The 20,291-nt window shown below is 37.1% G+C and overlaps 1 protein-coding gene across 1 annotated transcript; it reads left to right on the top strand.

The window, feature by feature from the left end:
* The first annotated feature begins 111 nt into the window (after positions 1-111).
* Positions 112-17,884, top strand: C2H18orf63 (chromosome 2 C18orf63 homolog). The gene is made up of 14 exons (XM_019282520.3): positions 112-269; positions 913-991; positions 2,401-2,457; positions 3,799-3,910; positions 4,910-4,951; positions 5,896-5,972; positions 7,357-7,466; positions 8,113-8,209; positions 8,305-8,390; positions 8,940-9,123; positions 10,533-11,612; positions 12,560-12,676; positions 14,240-14,327; positions 17,524-17,884. The coding sequence occupies exons 1-13, from the start codon at positions 136-138 to the stop codon at positions 14,294-14,296; spliced, it is 2,232 nt and encodes a 743-aa protein (XP_019138065.2). The 5' UTR covers positions 112-135; the 3' UTR covers positions 14,297-14,327; positions 17,524-17,884.
* The last annotated feature ends 2,407 nt before the right edge of the window (positions 17,885-20,291 follow it).

The following is a 20,291-nucleotide window of genomic DNA, read 5'->3' as shown; positions in this document are numbered from 1 at the left end:
CAGAAGAATTGCTTATTCATTTACCTAATAACATATACTTATAAAGATCTTTAAACAAATACCTGCCTTATAGAAATAAAATATTTTTTTTATTTTAAGACCCAGGTACTGCTTTGGGGCAATCAACAATATACCATGAATAGCACCAGACACCAGTCTCTGTTCTTTGTCAGTCTGCCCGAGCTGCAAAAACTCTGTGCTGCTACAGTAACGCTGAGTTCTCAGATACCAGAAACTGAGGCAAGGAGTACACAGATAAAGACTTGCAGGTAAAGAGTTTTGACAGCTGTTATTTCCAGAAGCTGCTAGTGGTTGTTATTCAAATATTTTATTAGCAGTACTAGAATTAACTGTAATAAAATCAGCAAAATTCTTATCAGTGGCAAACAGTACGAAATTGTTTAAAATGGGTTTTTTTTTCCTTGGGCAGGGGATTTGCTGTCTATTGGGAAACAAAAAATAAATTTCTGTTATGTTTTAAATTTCATAGGCTAAAACTAACAAATCCACATACTTCAAACTAATGAATGGTTGAAATTAATGTGTGTTTACCTGCAAAGCTGGAATGCTTCATTTAGGTTGAGACTAAGTGAAAAGACTATTTAGAAAACAGATGTATGCTCCTTAGCATTCACCAAGCATTATGTTGCTCCCTTTAAAAGAGAAGGGGAGAAATGAGAAATTCTGCCAAAAGGAGCACTTTTGGAGAGCTTCATTCATGTGCCAAAGGCCTGTAGTCTTAGACCACTGTGGGTCTTCTAGAGCAAGTAACTTGGACTAATCCAATTTATTATACTGAACCAATGGAAACTGATTAAAAGTGGAATGTATTGTTTTTGCAGAAGGTGAGGGAAATAAATTTATGCTGTGAAAATAAAATATTTTGTAATTTCTTTCTCACCCTTTTTATAGACAATTATTATTCCTGTATCAAGAGATCCTTTCTGCACCTGTTCTTGGGACACTGAATCAAATTTCAGTTGTGATGGCGGTCAGTATCACTGTGTAAATAAGTATCTGTAGTTACAGACTGCTGCAGATGGGTAGAGGGCACCTCACTCAAAAGAGAGAAGCAGCACAATGTTTTATTGAGGTAAAATAATAATTTGACAGAGTTCGATAGGTCTGATGGAATTTAGCAGTTTCAACTGTGGTCTGGCAAGGTTTAGGAAGTTAAATGCCAAGGTTTGCCTTAACAATTACACATGGAAGAAACATGAAAAGGAAAACTAAGTTAGAATGACTCAGAGAGAGACCAGAAGTGTAAAGAGGGCCCTCCTGTGGAGACATGAGGTTCAGAGTGGATCCCTCTTTGGAATTCCTTTTTGGAGCCTACGTGTGGCTGCATCCAATTGTTGTCTCAGACTTCGTCAACAGTTCACGCCTAATGGAATTATCCCTACAATGTTTATAGTATCTGAATAGTTGCACGGATTAGTAATTCTCCACAGCATGAATTCAGCACGCTTTCAGTCACTTACTGCAGATCACATGTAAGGGGGTCTCTCAACCTTTTGTAAGGAAGGATCTCCTAATTTCCAGTATGGAATCTCTAAACTTGAGAGGGGTCCCTGCTCAAACAGAGTCACCTGCCCTGCAGGCCAGCTGCCATGCAGTCTGGCATTCTGGGAGTGCTCACATTGGGCCCATCCTGATATTAATATTTAAACGGTGAGTTAGCTGGCTCCTAGTCAATAGAATAGACAAGACAGATGTTTTGATTTAGCGCTTTCTGTACTTTGGTTATCTTGCACTTTTGGGTTTCAAAAACAGCTTTTGAAATATTTTTCAAGACACCTTCACTCCCTTGTACATGAGCCAGGGACTTTCCAGCTTGCAAGTTCATCCCAAGGAAGTGAGGCCTGTTGCTTCTCGGTCAGTCTGAACCAAAGTATGTCTAGGGGTCAATTGTATTCATTATGTTACTTTAAGAAGTGTTTTGAGGATCAATGATAAGTAAAAATATTTCGTTTAAAGCAAACTTTTGTTTTTGTGCATTAGCAATGTAGAAGGACAACTTAAGTCCTCTACTCCTTTGATGAAATGGCCTTTTAGGATGGTGAACCAATCTGTGGAATGAAGTGGACTCAACTAGTAAAGTGCCACCCAATTCACAATGAGAGAAGCAGACGCAGCATTCTGCTGCTTTGTTTTGGGCAGTCTTTGGCTTGTTTGGCTTGCTTGTTAATGTATCTCTAGCTAGAAATAAGATTACACTATGACAAATGCTGAGCTAATTTTAGTTTTCTCATTTAAAATGCAGGATAAAGTGTTTGCTTAATTATTCCCTTGCATGCTTTTCACAGGCAAAGTCACTGTTGTACCAGAATTTAATTTACAATTTGCTAAAATAACTCTTAATACCAGCCACTTGTTTTATTTTTTTATTGTTACTTTTAGATACCATTTTATGAATCAGGAATATGTCAAGCCTATGTAGAGAGACAAGGAGCTACTGTAAGTGATGAAATATGACACAGTTCACTGTTACATTTGTCTGCAATTGCTGTTGGCAGAGATGAGTATTTTTCATAGGCCATGCAGTTTGCACTACAGAAGCCAAGTTTCAGGGTGAGTAAGTCTGCCCCACAGACAAAATGTGTCCTGTGCATTATGGTAAGTATACTTTGTCAGAGCCAGTGGTTTTAAGAAGTTTGTGAATAATTTCCCTAGATTTCTCTGCTGCAGTGGCATCCTGCTCTTGCTCAGAGGCATTGGGGGTTGACCTCGAGACAACCTTTGGGCCACAGACCTACAGCTCTCCTGCTGGTGTCATCCCCTTCCTCCAGTGGGATTGTTCAGGCAGCTGAACTGTCTCCCCATTCACCTGTTGGTTTACCCAGCCTGTATAGGACAGTCTCAGGGAAACAAAACAAAAGCACAGAGAAGAAATTGAACCCCTGACCTTAACAGCTGATGTATTTTTAGACCATTATGCATATAATTTACTATCTTCTAGTATGCAACATCTGTGGGGTTTATGAATGTATGTGTGGAGGCACTAAAATTGCTGAGCCAAAAGACTGGTTGTAAGCAAAGCCAGTAGCTCTCATAATTCATTTGCACAGCCAGTTGGGTGTATTTTAATTTGTTCCAAGAAGTGCAAATGCATATGCAGATTAGTAAGACATACACTGTTCAAATATGCTTACCTTACAGAACTGCTTTATGTTGATACATGTAGGTGACCTGTCATTGTTAGGTTCTCCAACATCAGCAGATTGGTAGTACCAAGCAGTTCCTTGTAGGATTTATTAGAAACATCCCTCTGGAGGTGTACTCCTTAACTCTTTTTAACCTACTGTAATTCATTTCTTGACTAATGCTGATGGTCAAGAGAAAGCTCTGCAGAACAGGCAGGCAAGTAGAGCTGCTGGGGGAGCAAAGCTACATTTATCTACTGTGATTGCCAGAAAATGTCTCTGGTCTTGAGTCTGACAGCAGAGGTAACATCAGCTTTGGATGTTGTGCCTGTAGTCTGAAAGGAGTTGCAGATCTAGTAGAGTACTCCAGAGGGTACAATTAATCTTTTCCCCAAGTCTATTATCAGCCCTGTGAAAACATTCTGGAACTGTAGTGCACCTCACTTTGATGGCATGTGAAATCTAAATGCCTACATCAAATACTGTGCTAACTTCCTCTTGTAGCTAAGTAGATGAAAGCTAAAGGTGTGTGGCATATACTAGGATTTGGCTCCAAGATGCAGTAGCAGTACATTTGCTGAAATTTTGACTGAAGCCTTTAAAAATTTTTGTTAAATTATTAAAAATGTATGTTTCTTTTTGTCACTGTTTTTAGATGGAAGCACCACAAACAGTTACTCCAGGCCTTCTCCAAACTTGTCTCTCCTACACCCTTACAGCCCGACTTGCACCCAGATGGAACAAGGCTGGTCACCTCTTGGTGCAAGGTATTTGAATCACTTGGGTCAGGGATCAAGCATTTAGTTTTCAGTTCTTTATTGTTGCATTTATTTTCCATCATTTAAATTCCGTAATTATTTCATATATTATAATAAATCGTTTCATTCCTTTATCCTATTACTTTTTTTCTTTATTTGCACTTTTATTGTTTTGTTATCAAAGTTCAATGACTCAAGTTAATATTTTGAATGGACATGGCATTCACCTTTTCATCTTCTTCCTTGTCTTTGTAATAGATCAAATAATTATGTCAACTGAATGCAGTGTACCAGATGAATAATTTCCAAACCAAATATTGTTGGGCAGTGAATGTCTTCTAAAAATTTGGCCTGTTTTTCAGATTCATGCTTTCAGCAGTGGCACTTCTGCACATGGTTGGAAGGCTCTTCTAAAGAAGTGGCTTTCTGTCAGACCCTCTCTTTCTACAAAGCTCTGTCTTTTTTGGATCATGGTTGCTTTGCCTGACATCTCTCTGCTAACTCCTGTGTAGTATACACGTGAATTACCAAAGTATGGAAAACCAGATGTACTTGACATACTGCAGCGTGCTTGTATGAAGTAGAGCAATTGTATACATCATTTCAAATATAGCCTGAGAAAAGTGTGCATGTAGTTATCTTATTTCTAGCCACAGTAACAACAGCACCCTGTTCTCAGTATCTTTAAAATATATGGGTCTCAGAATGAAATCAGCTGATTCAGGAGTAGCAGCTGGAAGTAGAGGGTTAGGAGGAAAAAGTGATGTATAGATTGCTGCCCACTAATGTATTTTTATGTATTTCTCTCTTTCTTATATAAGATGTTAATGAATCAGTGAAAAGTTAATTGATAGAGGGAATTTTCTCTCCTTAGAAGGAACACGCCTGTCAGCATTTGTGACAGACACAAACAAAACTGTGTGATTTCTCTTTTTCTTTTTTTTTTTTTGCATAAAGACTTTAGACATAGGATTTAGAAAATAATGTCTGTCTATTCTATTTATTAAGGGAAGGACTTTTTGTCTCATTCAGGAAGGCAAAATGCTGTTGGTAAGTACAATATTCTGTTAATGGTAAAGTTGAGAGAGCAAGGCAAAGGTAAGTAAGTACTTTCATACTGCCACAATCTTGGTATTACCAGCACAGTGTCTTTGGTTTTCATTCTGAAATAACTTCTGTCAAAATACACTTGGTGGCAGGTGATGTTCTGTCTGTAATAGTTGTCAGCTCAACTGAACCTTTGAAAAATTACCCACAAAGAAGATAATTTTTATACTAATAATCTACAGCCTTAGATTGACATTTGCCATTTTAAAGTTATAATTATTGCAATTAAATGCACTTGCCTCAAATTATGAGTCTTGCAAATGATGTGAAAGTTCCATAACAACAGAGAGGAAAATGAGCTTCAGTGACTGTCCAGTGTACACTATGTTTGCTGTTCACAAAAGTGAAGTCACAAAGCATGCTGTTTAGCTATTGCAAAAATTACAAAGTAGTATTTTTATTCCACTATAAAAGTTAAAGATTACATTTGGGGATGCTGGAGCCTAAATTTGTAGCAGAGATATATGTTGAGGAACTCAGAGCTCAGCGAAAGTTTTGGAGGTGTGTCCATAAATGCTTGCCTTGCTTATTTAGTCTTTCCGATTGACAGCTCCTGGGTGGAAAATACTGGGCTGAATGACTCAGTGCAGCAAATGGCTACATGAACTACATTTGCTTTGAAAATGGGTGTTTGTGTATCAAGGATAAGAGTATCAAGCACACAGTTCCACAGCCAGCCTTGAATTTCTAAGTTCCTGTATGACAGTAATTCATTATTATTTTTATTTTTCATAGTTTTTAATTTCCATGCTGAGCAAGTCTAGCTTTTGATTTTCAAACACAGCATTTTGACTAATAATTACCTAAATAAATATTTGGGTTAACTTTCTGTCTAAGAGATGAGCTGTAATTCAAAACAGGATGTTGTGCTTTTTTTTTCAATTTAGTTATAGACCTCAATGTGTCAGAGAGACAGCTTTGCATCAGTGTGGAGCCTTGCTCAATTCGGCTGCCACCCCCTGAGGTATAAGCCAGTTATATTTTCTATGACTGTGTTTGTTTTATTAATCTTTATCTTCTTTTCTGTTAGGTGACTTCCAGTTAGCATGATGGGGATACAAGTGCTTATTTCTGATTGCACTGAGACATTGACCATATTCATTGACTATCTGCACAGGTTATAAAAGCATCCATATCGTATCTATATTAATGCATTCTAGCAAGCACTGTAAAACTGAGATTCAATGCTAGGAGAGCTTTCAAAAATGCCAACAGAATATAGCAGTGAAGGGTCTTTGTGACTCTAGGTTACTTTCTAACAGTGTTTTCTAGAAAGCTTTCAGTCACACTGTAGTACATAGAGAGTTTTGAGTAACAACAGTGCAACTACAGGTGAGTTGTCAGCACCATGATCAAAGTCCCTTTACATGGTTATTATGGAATCTGCTTAATTTCTAAGCAGCCAGGACTATGCTGCTTGTAAGTATAATTAATACATTGTTTAAGAAATCATGGTTGAGGTTGAAAATTTGTCATCCTTTTTGACAGCCATGTCACCTGTGGTGAAAATGTCCGTACAAGCAGGGCATATTTGTCAGGTTTGCTAGTTTCTTCTAAAATAAGTATTTCTGATTCAAACTCTTCTTTGTTGGAATAGAAGAAGAGGATTCTTTCTGAGACCTACTTGGGACAGCATAAACATTTAAGCTATCTATAGGAGTCCAGCTCCCAAATAATACAGACCAATGATGGGAAAAAAATCATGATGTGGCTTTATTAGAAGTTTCCTCCTTTCAATACTTTTCTAAAACAGAAATGGTCAGATTTTATTGTCTTGTGAATAAATGAAAACTCTGGTAGACCACAGAAAGATAAAATGTTTCTCAAATCTCAGTCTTTGATTGTCCCCTACAGTCAAATTCTGACATTGTGAAAAAGTATGGTATTTTTTTGACTTCTCAGAGGATGAAACTGCATGTCCCATTAATTCTGTTCCTTGGATATTTGCACATGCTTAGGCAAAGTGACACCCACAGTTACTAGAATGTCAAGCATGGGTTTCTGATTTGAATTTTAAAAAATATGCATGGAGTTCTCAAACTGAGAGCTGTCTCAGTTTGAGAAATACCTTCTAAACACTTATTAAACCATTTCAAAAAAGTTTAAATCTCTCTGACTTCAATAAACTTTAAGCCTTGTACTTGCATGGCTTGTGGAAGTGTAGGCTCTAACATAAGATAATGTGTTGGTGATGGGAATATCTTCTGGAATAATAAATCTGTGAGAGCTGATGAAAGAATAATAATGTATTAAGTTTCAGTGTCTTGTGATACACAATTATTTTTGAAAATTTTAAATTTGTACTGCTGTAGAATTATTTGCAAGTAAACTTTCTTTTCTGTTTTAAGCTGGGAGATTTTGATATTTCAGCAAACACTGTAAAGCTGTTTGACAGCAATGAAAATACAGTTATTCACCAACATTCCATATTAAGTAACTGGTGCTATGTTTTGCCAAGGTAGGAATCTGTTTACATTTCAGCAGAAATAAACATTTCCCAGAATATTTGCCCTACAAACTGTGAATTTGATACTAGTGATAAGAATACTTCTGGTTTAGAGTCTGAGTTATATTCAGGAATATTTTTCTTTTTTTTTTGTTTCTGTTATCTCGTTGTTAAGGAAAATAAGAAAAAAAATCAACTAATCATAAATTACACATTTAAATACTATTTCAGTTTTACTAATCTTTGTGCTACTTCTGTGGTATGCAAGAACATCACAAACACAATTTTAGCTAAGTGTCAATTTAAGGAAAAAGTATTTCCACCTTTGCCACAAACCACCTCTATTTTTACCTATGATTTTTCACCATTAAATATAAGAGAAGTAATTATGATATTTGCTTTTGTTCTACATTCACGGCTAGCGAGGGTTGAAGAGAAATTGCACTTGTAGGAGCCAAATTCTTTTCCATACTTCAGGAAATATTGTTATTGTTATGTGATAAACTTATAAGCTAAAGGTATTAGTCCTCAAAACATAAAAATAATCTCTAAATACTTTGAATGCCAAAAATAAGATTTTTTTTTCCAAAAGACCATTATATATTCAGCTGGATTTTATGACACCTTTTCTAAGCATTCCTTCTTTACCTGTGCACAGCATGAAAATGGGTCAGATCATAAACATCAGCCACATAATTCCTCCAGAATCTCCTTTCCATTCATATAAAGATTTTCAGATGCACTGGAAGAGTCTGGTAAGAAACACATACACTGCTTTCATTTTTCCCTCCCTTTTTTGTATTTATTGAGTTTGTCCTTGTAATACCTGTTTGTATTTGGTTTATCTAAGTATGGATATATTCTTCCTGAGGATCTTGAAGAGACAAAAATATACTTGAGTGTTTACTTCAAACCAATAGGGGAAAGGTTCTTCACGTATCCTTTCAGAATATATTTGTTATGTTTCCTTTCCTACGCTTCTAGCTCTGCTTTTCATTTTTGAATGTGGCACATTTTCTTGTTTCATAATTTCATAGAATCCAGTAGAGAAGTGTTTCACTAGACAAACTGAAACAAAATGTTTAGTCAAGTCTCTGTCCCAGTATGAATAATAGGAAGTCAAATAGAACAATTTGCTTCATGGCTTCCATAAACTTGATAATGCCATTCTAAATGCTGATGTAGATGAAAGAGTTAAATTCCTGTAAAAATGTGGCCCACACAGATTTCTTTTAAAGAGAATTTTCCTGCCAGGAAAGAATAGTCTAAGGATTACCTTTATTGAGTAATCTTTGCTATCATAGGTTAGTGTGGTATAATTGTGAAGTCCTGTAACTTTATAACCTTCAGGCCCTTAAGGAACTAAGTGCTTTTGTTCACCTTTAAAAAAAACCTTTAGACATGTTCATGCTTTCTTCTCAACGAAGATGATTAATAATTATAGAATTGTAAAGAAACTTGTTATATACCTGAACACTTACTCAGGTACCCTTTAAGTTGCATTCGAAGTCAGCCAGTGCAGTATTTCCCTAGAACAGATGCAGAAAGTGTAGTGAACTCTTTTCTTTCTGACATGAAGAGCAATTTTTCACAGCTGTGTGGATTTCCAGTAAAGATGACAAGTAAAGCACTTTATGCTGCAAAGGAACTCTCCAGGGCTTCAGTGCATGTAAGGCTTTTTTATAAACATATTAATGGTACTTACTTTTTCACGGTATGAAGTGGTCTTTATCATATTCAGAGCACAGAAAGAGCATATAACTATTCTTTTCACAGCAAACTATCAATCCTGTAACTTTTAATTCATGTGTAAGTAAAAGCTACAGTATTTGCCATGGTAAAGGTATTATTGACATTATAAATACATAAAAAAATGGACTTGGTGTTAATTAGTTGCTATCAGTATTTGCAGTTCAATAGATGTTTTTTTTACAATTGGATATCCAGAACTTTCTCAAATCTCTTCCATAATAATAACAACAACAGTAATAACAACAACAATGACAGTAGCATTATCACTGTTGTCACTATTACAAGGGCATGTAATGGCAGGACAAGGAGGAATGGCTTTAAACTGACAGAAGGTAGATTTAGATTCGATATTAGGAAGAAATTTTTGCTGTGAACATGGTCAGGTACTGGAACAGGTTGTCCATAGAACTTGTGGATTCCCCATCCCTGGAATTGTTCAAGGCTAGGCTGGATGGGGCTCTGAGCAACCTGGTCTAGTGAAAGTTGTCCATGCCCATGGCAGTGGGTCTGGAACTAGATGATCTGTCAGGTCCCTTCCAACCCAAACCATTCATGATTCTATTATTATTATTATTATTATTATTACAATTAATTTTAAAATAAAATGAAAACTATGTGGACATAAGCATTTTAAAACACTCAAGCTGTAAGATTTACCCCGTGTCTGGTGATGGAAAGGAGGCAAGTAATCCAAACTCCTTTAATTTGAGGTTGTGTCAAAGGCTGAGACTCAAATTTCTTTGGTAGTAGTGAGTGAAAAAAGAAATGAAGTAATTAATTCTAAACAAAGAATAGTGACAGAAGTTGCAGAGGTTCTAAAATACTATAATCCTCTTTCAGAAAGCAGTTCCTGTTTATGTCGCTCCAGTGATCAAAGCTAGAATGGGTTCTCTGTGTCATCTGCAGTTTTTATAGACATCCAAACTGTCTTTTGCTCAGAATAGAGATGCTCTTAGAAGTCTTCCGAGTTGAGGAGCCCTGTCAGTCAAACCCTCTGCAGACCCCCTCAAAAGGGGTAGGCATTATCCAGTTGGAAAGCACTAAACCAAGATAATTACTTCTAATTTAAGTCTTTCCTTCTGAGAAATAAGATATTCTAGCATAGTTTGTAAGCAAAGAACTGGAGGAGGATTTAAAAAATACCTTTAATTTATAGTGACAACTAAATATTGTTTGAAAATATAGTAATTCTAATTCAAAACACATAATTTTATGCTTCTATATTGTGATGTGTATTGGGTTGATATCATATAGTGATGCGTTAGGTGGCACTATCAGATCTTTAAATCCAGTTTATTAAATTTAGCAGCTCTTGTTGTGTTGCAGGAAATAAAACCTAAGCATACGAAATTGGACGGTGAGATGGTTTGTGTAGTATCTCTAACGCAGGCTCCTCCAAGGAAACAGACTTTGCCTCGAATTCCTTCACCGTGCAGTACGGAGAACAGCCACTGGATGGAGCGTTTGATCAAAGAGCCGGGAGCCCACAGTTTTTCGAGTAGCAGTAGGAGTACAGGAGGGCTTAGCATTGAAGCAACCGAGAAATCAATGAGCTACAAGCAAATACCAGGAGTACCACAGTTACCAACTGCAAAATCTTTAGGAACACCTGAAAACTCAGCCTTTGAATCCACACCCCCAAAAGTCAGCAAAATTATACCAATTTTCAAGGGAAAGTTGATGCAAATGAATGGAAAGATCACAAATCAAATAGATAGGAAGAAAAGGGAAAATGCTGAAAGGCATTCACCAATAAAAAGTGTGGGTGTTTCATCTTCTGTGCTGTCTGTGCACAAGTCCAGCATAACTCAGGTTTTCAAACACCTTCAACATATGCCAGTCAAAAATCCTACTGACAGCAGTGTGCTTCAGGTAAAGAACACGAAGACACAGGCAAAACATGGTACTCCCATATTCCGATGGAAAACCCAGTCTGGTGGACAAATTGCTAACTCTGATTTTTCTGAAAACTCAGCTTCAGCTGAGAATCCAAGTGAAGTCAATCACAAAAAGGGAAATTCTCCCTTCTTTCTTAAGAATGTTGGGCCAGTGCTTCAGAAGTCAAACACCAGTCCATGTCTGAATACATATGATGAATCTCCTACTTCCAGTGCAAGAAGGGGAAAAAAGTTTGCAAGTCAAAATACTACTCAAGTTCTTGAGAAACAACACCAGTCAAAGGAAGTGCATGTGCAGATTTGTAAATTAGACAATGAAATGACAAATTCCAGTTTGTCACTGCAACAAACAAAGAGATCAAATAAAGGAGCTGGGTTAAATATTCATGAGTCTGTCTTCAAAGATACAGTGTGCATGGCCGAAAGTGAAGAAAACAAAGCAGCATGCCACTCTAAGGACTGTATTGCTGAGACAACCAGTCATCATTCCAAACCTAACTTTGAACAGGTACAGTAAAGAACAGGGCTCATCCTCACTGCTTCTCACAAATTCGAAAACAATGTTAAGCAATAAAAAGCATGACTTTCATCATGTTCTACCATCATTCTAAATATAGTTTCCTAAAGTTCTACCATATAACTTAATGTTTTCAGCCACTGCTGCTTTATTTCTGAAAAGGAAGATGATTTACTGTGTTTTGTGAAATACCCATTTCTTTTATTTGGGACTTTTATGGTGAGGTAATTAGTTTTCCTTTGTTTAAAACAGTTTGTCCGGGTCTGTGTGAGGTTAACATGGTGACATTTTTTTGGTGTTCAGTCTCTCTTCATATGAAACAATATTAATGGAATAATTCCTTCCTCCTGAAAGGAATCTCAAACCTCATCAATTGTGTAGTGCTGACAGCAGTTATGTGTAAAGCATTGTGCTGTTAGACAAATATGGAAGTTTTACAAATACAAGTTTAATTACAATTTCACAAAAAGCACAAGTTGCAACAGGAAAAAATGTTCAGTGTGAGAATGGTCAACTACTAGAAAAAGTTGCAGAGGGAAGTTTTTGGGTTGGTTAGCTTTTCAGATTCTCAGAACTTGACTGAGTCAAGCTATTTTTGGAGTTAGCTCTGTTTTGAGTAAAAGTTATGATTACATGACAGCTAGAAGTACTTTACAACCTAATTTTTCTGTGATTCTCCCTGCATTTCAATGAAATAAATAGTTGAGCTGATTTCCGTGAAATTTTTATGTAGGTGGTGCCCCATATATCAGGGACATGGATGAAATGTCTTGTGCTTATCACTTTTTTCATCTATAAAATGTAGTTTGGAAGGTTATCTCAGCTTTGTGTGATGAGGGCACCTTTTGAAAAAGTAGGTAATTTTAACAGTCAGAAAAAGTATTCAAAATGTTGTGGGGTGTTTTTGCTAATGAAAGTATAAACTTCTATGCTTTAAGACAATTACAGTGAACAAGTATCTGACATGTGAAACACTGACCTCAAAACCGACTTTGCCAGTCAAGGAGGGCAACATGGAAGCACCTGTAAAGAAAGGTTGCGCCAGAAGAAGACAGGTAACCACCCCCCCCCCGCCCCATGCACTCCTTAATCCAGTCCAGAAGGACCTGAATTAAGAGATAAAAAAGATATTTTAAAATTTTTAGCATGTTCCAATTAAAATGGGCAGGCTAAGAAATCTTACTGAACTCTCTGTATAAAATTAACCTTAACCAGGAAAAAATTAGCAGTAACCATTGGGTATGATACTGTCACTTGAAGAGTTCATTTAAAATGTTTGTCTCTGGGAAGAGATGCTATTGAAATGTTTAATGACATTAATGTTTCTGAAGCAGATTTTCTAATTCTACAGAAAACAGTTTTATCCTGCCCAGTATAACTCTGGGCATTCTCAGTGGCTCTGTGAGTTTTTCATCTAGAGGACTTGAATTAAGCAATGTTCTGTAGAAATGACATCTTGTTTTGTTATGGTTTTAAAGCCAAATACAAGACAGTTCTGGAAGTTTTAACTGTAATTAAAAGAACAAAGGCTGTGCTTTCTGTGCAGTTCAGAAAAAGGCCAGTACAGCAACCCCAGGGGCCAGCTGCAGGAATACACTCATACCCCAGAGCTCAAGCTGCAGCAGGGAAGAGAGGAGTTTGTGTGGGAAGCGCCAGCCCAGCTGCTCTGAGCTGGCCCCATCCAACTGCAGCTGGGAAAGGCCCTTCCACAGGGCCACCACTGAATCACTGGTTACACAGGCTCAGCACTGCAGTGCTACAGCAGTAGAGTCAGTCTCACAAGGAGAAGAAAACCAGCAGCTAAAAATAGCTGTTTATAAGAATAACCCACAGGGGTCTGGGTATTGAGGGGAGACTTCCACCACAATACAAATTAATGAAGTCCTTTGCCTGCCACTGGGAATGACTCAGACACACCAGGGCTTGTGATCATGGAGAGCTTGTAGCTGGTCTGGCAGCACTGCTGGAATGGGGAAGGGGCACTACCCTGTCCTAGTCAGTAGTCACAAGTGCCACATGCATTCCTAACTCTCCAGGCAGGCTGTGACTAGCACAGGCCTGAGCCCTGCAAGCTACTTTTGGGAAGTATCAGGAGACAGCAAGTTCTCACTGCCACACTGCCACTGCAGTGCTGCCACTGCTGGACTCAAGGGAGGTGGATGCACAGCTCTCGGGAAGTTTCAGTGGTGTGTCAGGAATAGGAAAGAGACTTGTCTGTTAACTGGGGTAGGATGGACTCTGATACTTATTGAGCTGATTCCTCCTGTCCCCAGATTAAAATATAATGGTGCTGACTGGGGACACTGCTAAACACATCTCTGAAGAGTAAGACTTTGTCATTACCTCAAGAATGATCAGTTGGTTTTGAAAGTCATGGTAGCTAGAATGTAAAGGGTATTTTCAAAGTAGCTGTAGTCCTAATTATTCAGCCGCTGTACTTATACTTTAAATTATTTCTATTGGAAAACAGAACCTTTTATTAATTACTTCTTATTCAACTAAGCATTTCACTCAGAAACAACTTTTTTTTTAGTTGAACTGTTAGCTTAGTATTGCTGCTTCATTTGCTTTACTGGTTTTTGCCCTTTTCTGTTTGTTTGTCTTGTTTTTGTGAGCAGAAAGAAGAAGGTTATTCAAAGTTAAAGAGAGCCAAAAGAAGTAAACCTTCTACGTAACGTGTTCTGGAGTATTGAAAGAAAACTCTGGGTACATTTATTATGAATTTTAAATATTTTATTAAAATAATATCACACCTGTAATAGTTCCTATGCTTTTGGATCATGATGGTGATATCAGCTGTCTACAAAGGAATCACTTTACTAAAGAAATGGCTTCTAGGGAAAACTGATAAGGTAACAGAAGCTAAGGACACTAGCAAATAAAGCTTTGTGCTTTCATAGTGAAACAAGCAATGTTTTTAAAAAAGGCATCTTGTACTTACTAGAACTTAGAGTTTGACATAAATTTGTATTTTGACTGGCTCGTTTTTCTCTCAGACTAAAATAAACCTGGTTTTTGGGCTTCAAAGTTTCATTTGAATCTGAGCTGAAGTTAAACCCAAAACCGTTAAAGTGGAGCTGTGTATATTATGTGACATCATTACAAGAAATGGGGTGGCTAAATGCTCTTGTGTTGCTGAGATCTAATCAAGGACAAAATTGCTTCTCATAAAAACGGAATAAATTTAGTTTTGTGACAAGATATTTCAACCCACGTTGTGGATGGTTTTCAATAACAGTCTTGCAGGATAAAACAAGCTTGTCCTTTGAATGTTCCTCTGATTATTAAGAATACAGCATTAGGATAAGAACCTCACCATGTTTAAGGACCGAATGCCTATCACAAGTTATCAGTTGTAAAACATCCAGGAAGGAGTAGTCTGTATGGTTAACTGTTTCAGAGATAAATAGAAGTATATTTATTCAAATGAAAATATTGATGTAAGCAAGATAGTCACACAGACGGAACAGCACAAACGTCTATTTTACAAAGCAAATAGAAAAACAGAGCAATAAAGAAGCAAAATATAAACTGTACATCATTTAACCTGGCTTTTAGCTTCAATGGAAGTGATAACAAGTAGCCAAATGTGCTTTTTGTCTCAGAGATGCACTTTATGTCCTTCCTTTCCTTATTTGGATATATTTTCTCCAGTGAACATATATATCAGTTGTATGCTTTTCCTAAAGAAAGTCTGTGTTTTGGATGGCAGCTTTCCATCTATGGCCTTCATACTTTGGTATTCAGCATATTCTGTTCCTGGGTTTAGCGTTTCATCTCTCCTGCTTCAAGCCAGGCAGCTCAGGCATGGTCCTTCCTCAGAGGTGATCTGCTTTAGTGATCAGTACAGATATCCATAGGTCCAAAATCTGTGACTTTCACTGAGGACTGATGAGCAGAAATGGTGTCTCTGAAAATGGTTGGAACTTTACTTTTTTTTACTCTGATTTTTTTCTTATTTATGAGTTAAATGCCACAGGATCCATTTGATCATGGTAGACAATGCTTAAACCCTGGAGAGAAGAGTCTTTCATACAGTGTTTAAAATATGACTCCCAAGGATCCCACTGGTAGGGGTCCTTCACTGGTGTTGATGATTTAAAAAGAAAACTGGAGCTAAAACAACTTCTGCTGTCGGATTCATGCCTGCAGTTTTGATTCTGAAAAGCTTTGCTCTAAATTCCTTTACCGTATATTACTACACATGCATTCAGAGTGCATGTTTTCGTTTGAGCACTTGGGAATTACTTGTGAGTTTTCAAATTTACTGTGTAGCAAGATTTATGTATGAGAAGTCCTTACATTGGAATTCAGTGATGTAGTCAGCAGCAAGGACTTTGTTCTATGATTCATGAAAATAAAAACATTTTTTACAATTATGTTGCAAAAGGGCTTGGTTTTCATGACTTATGTGCCAAGTTGCACAGCCTCTTGACTTGGCCAGGAAATCATAGCATCGTCCTAAATTTTTTCTTTGTTTTGTTGGAGTGTGTTAATAAAGCAACGTGAGAGAAGTATTTATCATTTTAAGAAGGTGAACATTTGATTCTAATACTAAGAGTCTCCATGCTTAGTTCTTTATTAATGAAAGTCATCCTATCATTTTCAAGGTCAAAACTACTGTAAAAGAGAAATTTGTTTTCTAAGACAAATCAGAAGAGTAGAGCTTCCAAAGGACAGCATATACTACTACAGAAAGATGCTTTAAAAAAGCATTTGCATCATTGCAAATGTTGGTGGAAGAACAGACATATTAAAAATGGCAGCACTGAAGGTCCCAAGCCTTTTCCACTGATCTGCAAAACTCTTCCTGTTGTTCTGCTCCTGTGTTGTAGTGAGATACTGACCTTTGGTTTCGGTTGCCAAATTTCATTTAGCAAAAGAGAAGATACAAATTCGTCACATTTAGAAATAACAGTAGTATTTCACCTGAAAGTATTTGCTGCCATTCCTGTAAGGATATTGTGTGAACATAAGAATAAGGTAGGAAGTCCATGCAATTGGAACTACATAAAAATTCTCAGCAGTTTTGGGCTGAGATTTATTGGATTGTTTCTTCTAAAAGGTGTATCTCTCAAGCCAACATTTAGGAATTTATCATATAATTTGAAGGCTATTCTACAGAAATTTCAACAAATCCATCTTTCAAATGCTTTCTTGATGTGAAATAGTAGGCTAAAATAGTATCTTTTCTATGGGGTGAAAATAGTTAGCTTCATTGAAAAAAAAAATCTGAAAATGTTCAATCTTTCAATGAAAAAGCAATTTCTTTTATGAAAAGGAAAAATTTCCTAATCAAATCTCGTAGCAGAAATAACCTTTGGACTGTGTACATCAGTAGGTTGTTGGTACCTAAGTACCATGCTCCAAAAAAGAGTTGCTATTGTAATATTTTTTCTGTTACCCTATCCATACTCCATTGCTATGGGATTGTTTCAGGTTAGGACTTAATTTATTGCATGGTTGACCATTTATAAATGCTAAAGAATAGTTTCTTAAAATTCCGTCTCTTACTTTCTTGTAGAGTTAAAAATGTGGTTTGGCTGCCTGACCTCAGCCAAAGGTTAAGAAGGTGTGAGTAGACTTCTGCAACAGAAGTTCCTTCTTCCAACACCACAAGTGGTTGTGATATTTTGAGGGCTTTAGATTTAAAAAGCCAGATCAAAAGAAAGGATAAATCTGTGCATAATACCACAGATTTCTCATGGAGAGAATTCTTTCTTGTTCTGTATAAAAATGCAGACATTTAATCTGAATGCCCTGAACCCAAACTTTGTAAACAGAATGCAAATACAGATGCGGGAACACAGCAATATTTTTCTGCTTCATATTAGCCATAGAGTTCTCAGTTGTCTTTTGGTTTCTTCTATGATGCAAACTTTCTCTGTTTTCCTCCATTCAGGTTCCCAAGAGGGCAATAACATACTTGAGGATCTCTGAGATTTGTGTATTTTGCTGTTTGTCATTGGTAGCTGTTTCTGGATGAAAAATTGAGGGTAAAATACAGTCAAGTGAATCCATGTATCACCAGCTTCTTCAGACAGTTCAGGTTAATAAGCCTCTAATGCATTTGAAAATTTAACTAAGTTGTTTAGTTTTTGAATCACATTATGTCTGTCCTGCTACTTGCTTGCACAGTTAATCTTTCTTCCAAATGACTTTCTTGTTTCTAGTCGGGTTTTTAAAGATATAATATTTAAATCTTTGTTACAGTGTCTGGGCCAGTTTGTTTCATCAGTAAAAAATTTCCAAATAAGTTTTCCTTGTTGAGTCCAATGGTTAGAAAATAAACAATTTTATTCCTATGGGAATAATTTAAAGGCTGGATTTGACTCTTTTAATTCTTGTTGTAATTTTTGATGACTTTTCAGATATTAAACTGCTCTGTAAAAGATTAAGTTTAATTGATGACACCATTCTTCAGGAGTTCATACAGAACCTGTAGTTGCCCTTTGAGTAATTTTATTGCCATTAGTGTGTGTTCAGTGACCTAGTTCAAGGTGCAGATACAAATATATACACATATGTAAGATTGTTGCCTCACTTCACTGCTTTGAAGTGAATATTATTGTGTTACCTGGAAAGCAAGAATCAAATGTCACACTAGCTCCTAAACTCAAATGTTACAGAATGCGGAGAGAAACAATGGACTCAACACGATTCAGTGTGAATCAGGCAGAAGCCATTTTATTGATGAACTACTGTCCCTAATATACAATCCTTGCTTTCCCTACACACGATCGTGCATAATTATTATTGGTTAAGGCCTATTTTCACACACTACTTTATGCTTTATGATTGGCTCGTGTGTGTGTCACATCGTCCATCGTGTATGTCACAACTGTCCTTCAGTTTGCATTTTCTTATCCTTTTCTTCCTTTGCTTTTCCCTCCTTCACATCCTCCCCAATGCTGCTTGTTCCTTTCTCACAACCTTCCCATGGACTTTTTCCCCTGTGTACGTGCTTAAGTCCTTCTGTCTTACATGCTCTGGTTCTTCTATTTTATGGCTGGTTCACGATATGTCCATTTTCTAGTAAAAACATGGTTTCCACATTTCTGCCCTTTCTTTCCTTGAACCAGCCATATGCTATGTATTGATTTCTACACCTTTCTAGAAATACAAGTGATTAAACATGGCAAAACAATTAAAAAACAAATAAACACAGCCCCTATAATAAGGATTTGTTTGACAATAATCTTTCAACCACCCAGTAAGCCCAAATCCTTCCAACCATGTGTCTAGCCCATGTCCTGTCGTGATCTTTTTCATGTTTTCCTGTATTTCCTTAAGCCTTCTATGGATGGCTACAGAATGATCAGATAAATTCATACAACACATTCCTTCAAAGTCCTCACAACCACATCCCTGCGCTAGCAGCGGAAAGTCGATAGCAGCCCTATTCTGTAATAATGCATGCCTTACACTGTCTGCATCAACTAACATGTCAGTGATAATATTTGGTGTAATGTTTAACTATTTGGCCAGTAAGCCAGCTTTTTAAAGTTACGTAAGGCTCTGGCTGCAGCAACACTTGGTGTTAATAAGGAAGTAATAACCCATGATGGTGTTGACCAAAACTGAATCTTTTCATTACATTCAGGACCTAACTGAGACACACTTTGTCGTGGTCGTTGTGGTAGGTTCTTTGTAAGTTCCATACAGTGTGATTTAGTAGGTCTACCTTAGAAGGTGTGAACAAAGTAAGTTTTCCCAAGAAACATGATCCCCCTATCACCCTTGCCATGCCTGATCCCCACAAATAAAAAATATTCCAGGTGGTAGCCGTTTAGCTGTATCATTATTCCAAAGAGCAGCAGATGGATTGTTTACTTCATGCACAAATCGGTGTGGGCAAAACAAATACTCATTCTTCTGGCACCCTATTTTCCGAGTTTGATTTGGAACACATTCATGGTATTCTGGTGCTTTGGGTGAGATGTTTTGGAAATAGCCATAATTTGTTTCTGGGTCTTGCTGTCTGGTTCTATTAAGACATGCCAAGACACCATGAACATTACCAAATTCAACACAACTGCCGTTCTTTCCCATTGAACCTAACAGTGTAAGCTCTTGGGGCTCTATTGAAGTCGCATTAAGTGCCAAAAGCAAGTCCTCAGTACAATTAGCTATGGCTCCTGCTGCTTCTGAACCAGCCAATAATGTAGCATTAAGCATTGTAACATTACTAGTAGCAGGAATTGGTCTATTTAGGTATCCCTTAAATCGTTCAGGGTTAAAGTCAGCTATGCCTATCAAGCAAGTACGGAATGGATCAGCTGGCATAGCCATAGACAGACAAAAGGAATCATTAGTAAAAGTCACCCATACATTGTGTTGTGGTGCTACTTCCAGCATATTGTATGCTTTGACTGTTGTCATAAGGCTTAACAGTAAAAATGTGATCACTGAAATTTTCCCACTAGATCCCATTTTTCTTGCATTCTCTCCTTCCAGTGTGCTAAAAGCCATGAGCAGTCATCCTCAGGTACCCACCAATCTTCAGCCTCTTTTGGCAAAGGGATCTTGTTCCAATAAAAACTTGTTTTACTCCTACTTTACGTTCCTCTGCAGTATGTATTTCTTTACATTTTTTCGTAACAATATTAATACTACTGCAATACCACCTTGCATCACAACTTACACAATACCCATGGTTTACACTGTCCA

The sequence above is a fragment of the Corvus cornix genome, chromosome 2 (genome assembly GCF_000738735.6).
Source record: "Corvus cornix cornix isolate S_Up_H32 chromosome 2, ASM73873v5, whole genome shotgun sequence".
In the NCBI taxonomy this organism is placed as follows: domain Eukaryota; kingdom Metazoa; phylum Chordata; class Aves; order Passeriformes; family Corvidae; genus Corvus; species Corvus cornix.
The sequence above is the reverse complement of the archived record's forward strand: the minus strand, read 5'-3'. Positions and strand labels throughout refer to the sequence as shown.